Below are 1395 nucleotides of genomic sequence, written 5' to 3'. Positions count from 1 at the left end.
GAGTCAGAAGCCGGGGGTCGACGGGACCCGCCCGGGCGGGGTTCGGGTGCCGGGGGAGGCCCTCTGGCCCTACTGAAGGCGCGAGCACTGGACGTCACCTTCGAGGTGGGGGATGAGTATGAGGTCATCGAAACCATCGGCACCGGCGCCTACGGCGTCGTCAGCTCCGCCCGTCGCCGCGATACTGGTGAGCCGGATGCCTGGGTCCCCCCTTGAGTCCACGTGGGTGGGGGGTTCCTGGACACCTGGGTTCCTTTTTGGGTGCTTGGGTGGGCACCCTAGGGGGTGCTGGGGCGGGTGACGAGCCCCGTCCCGGACACCCGGGTTCCCTTGGGTCATCAGGTCAGCAGGTGGCCATCAAGAAGATCCCCAACGCCTTCGATGTGGTGACCAACGCCAAGCGGACCTTGCGGGAGCTGAAGATCCTCAAGCACTTCAAGCACGACAACATCATCGGCATCAAGGACATCCTCAAACCAACCGTCCCTTATGGCGAGTTCCGCTCCGTGTACGTGCCTGGAACGCCTGGGTCCACCCCTTGCCATGGTGTCCCCACAGATGTCTGGGTCCATCAGGTGGTGGTGGCCCCCCCATAGGAACATCTCCAGCTCCTACTAGGTGTTTCTAGGGCAGGAGAAGACATGGGATGGAGGCCAGTTGGGTCCATCAGGTGGTGGTGGCCTCCACAGGGACATGTCCAGCCCCTCCTGGGTGCTCCTGTGGGGCAGGAGAAGAAGTGGGATGGAGCCCACTTGGCCAGTTGGGTCCATCAGTTGGTGGTGGCCCCCAGAGGGATGTTCCCAGCCCCCCCGCCCGACACCTGAATTCTCTTAGGGGGCAGCAGGACACGTGGGATGGAGGGCACCTGGATTCACAAGGGGGTGCGTGTTGCCCATGGGGACATCTCCAGCCCCTCCCGGACGCCTGGGTCCCCTTTCCTCCCTGCAGTTACGTGGTGCTGGACTTGATGGAGAGTGACCTTCACCAGATCATCCACTCGGCGCAGCCGTTGACGTTGGAGCACGTCCGTTACTTCCTTTATAGCGTTGGAGCACGTCCTTTACTTCCTTTACCAACTTTTGCGAGGTCTCAAGTACATCCACTCGGCCAACGTCCTCCACCGGGACCTGAAGCCGAGCAACCTCTTGGTGAATGAGAACTGCGAGCTGAAGATCGGTGACTTCGGCATGGCCAGGGGGTTGGGGGCTGACCCACGGCATGCCAAAGCCTTTCTCACCGAATACGTGGCCACCCGTTGGTACCGGGCACCGGAGTTGCTCCTTTCGCTTCACCGTTACACCCGTGCCATCGATATGTGGTCGGTTGGGTGCATCTTTGCCGAGATGTTGGGTCGTCGGCAACTCTTCCCTGGCAGGAACTATGTCCACCAGTTGC

The 1395-nt window shown here is 61.8% G+C and overlaps 1 protein-coding gene across 1 annotated transcript in view; it reads left to right on the top strand.

Moving 5' to 3' along the window:
- Positions 1 to 58: 58 nt before the first annotated feature.
- Positions 59 to 1395, top strand: part of MAPK7 (mitogen-activated protein kinase 7) — a gene marked incomplete at both ends in the record, with an annotated part of 2404 nt that continues 1067 nt past the window's right edge. The window contains 4 exons of the mRNA XM_009697478.1: positions 59 to 187; positions 343 to 508; positions 949 to 1029; positions 1061 to 1390. Of these exons, the coding sequence (XP_009695780.1) occupies positions 59 to 187; positions 343 to 508; positions 949 to 1029; positions 1061 to 1390 (706 nt within the window). The remainder of the gene's footprint in view (positions 188 to 342; positions 509 to 948; positions 1030 to 1060; positions 1391 to 1395) is intronic.

Source organism: Cariama cristata, unplaced genomic scaffold (genome assembly GCF_000690535.1).
Source record: "Cariama cristata isolate BGI_N322 unplaced genomic scaffold, ASM69053v1 scaffold23323, whole genome shotgun sequence".
NCBI lineage: Eukaryota > Metazoa > Chordata > Aves > Cariamiformes > Cariamidae > Cariama > Cariama cristata.
The sequence above is the reverse complement of the archived record's forward strand: the minus strand, read 5'-3'. Positions and strand labels throughout refer to the sequence as shown.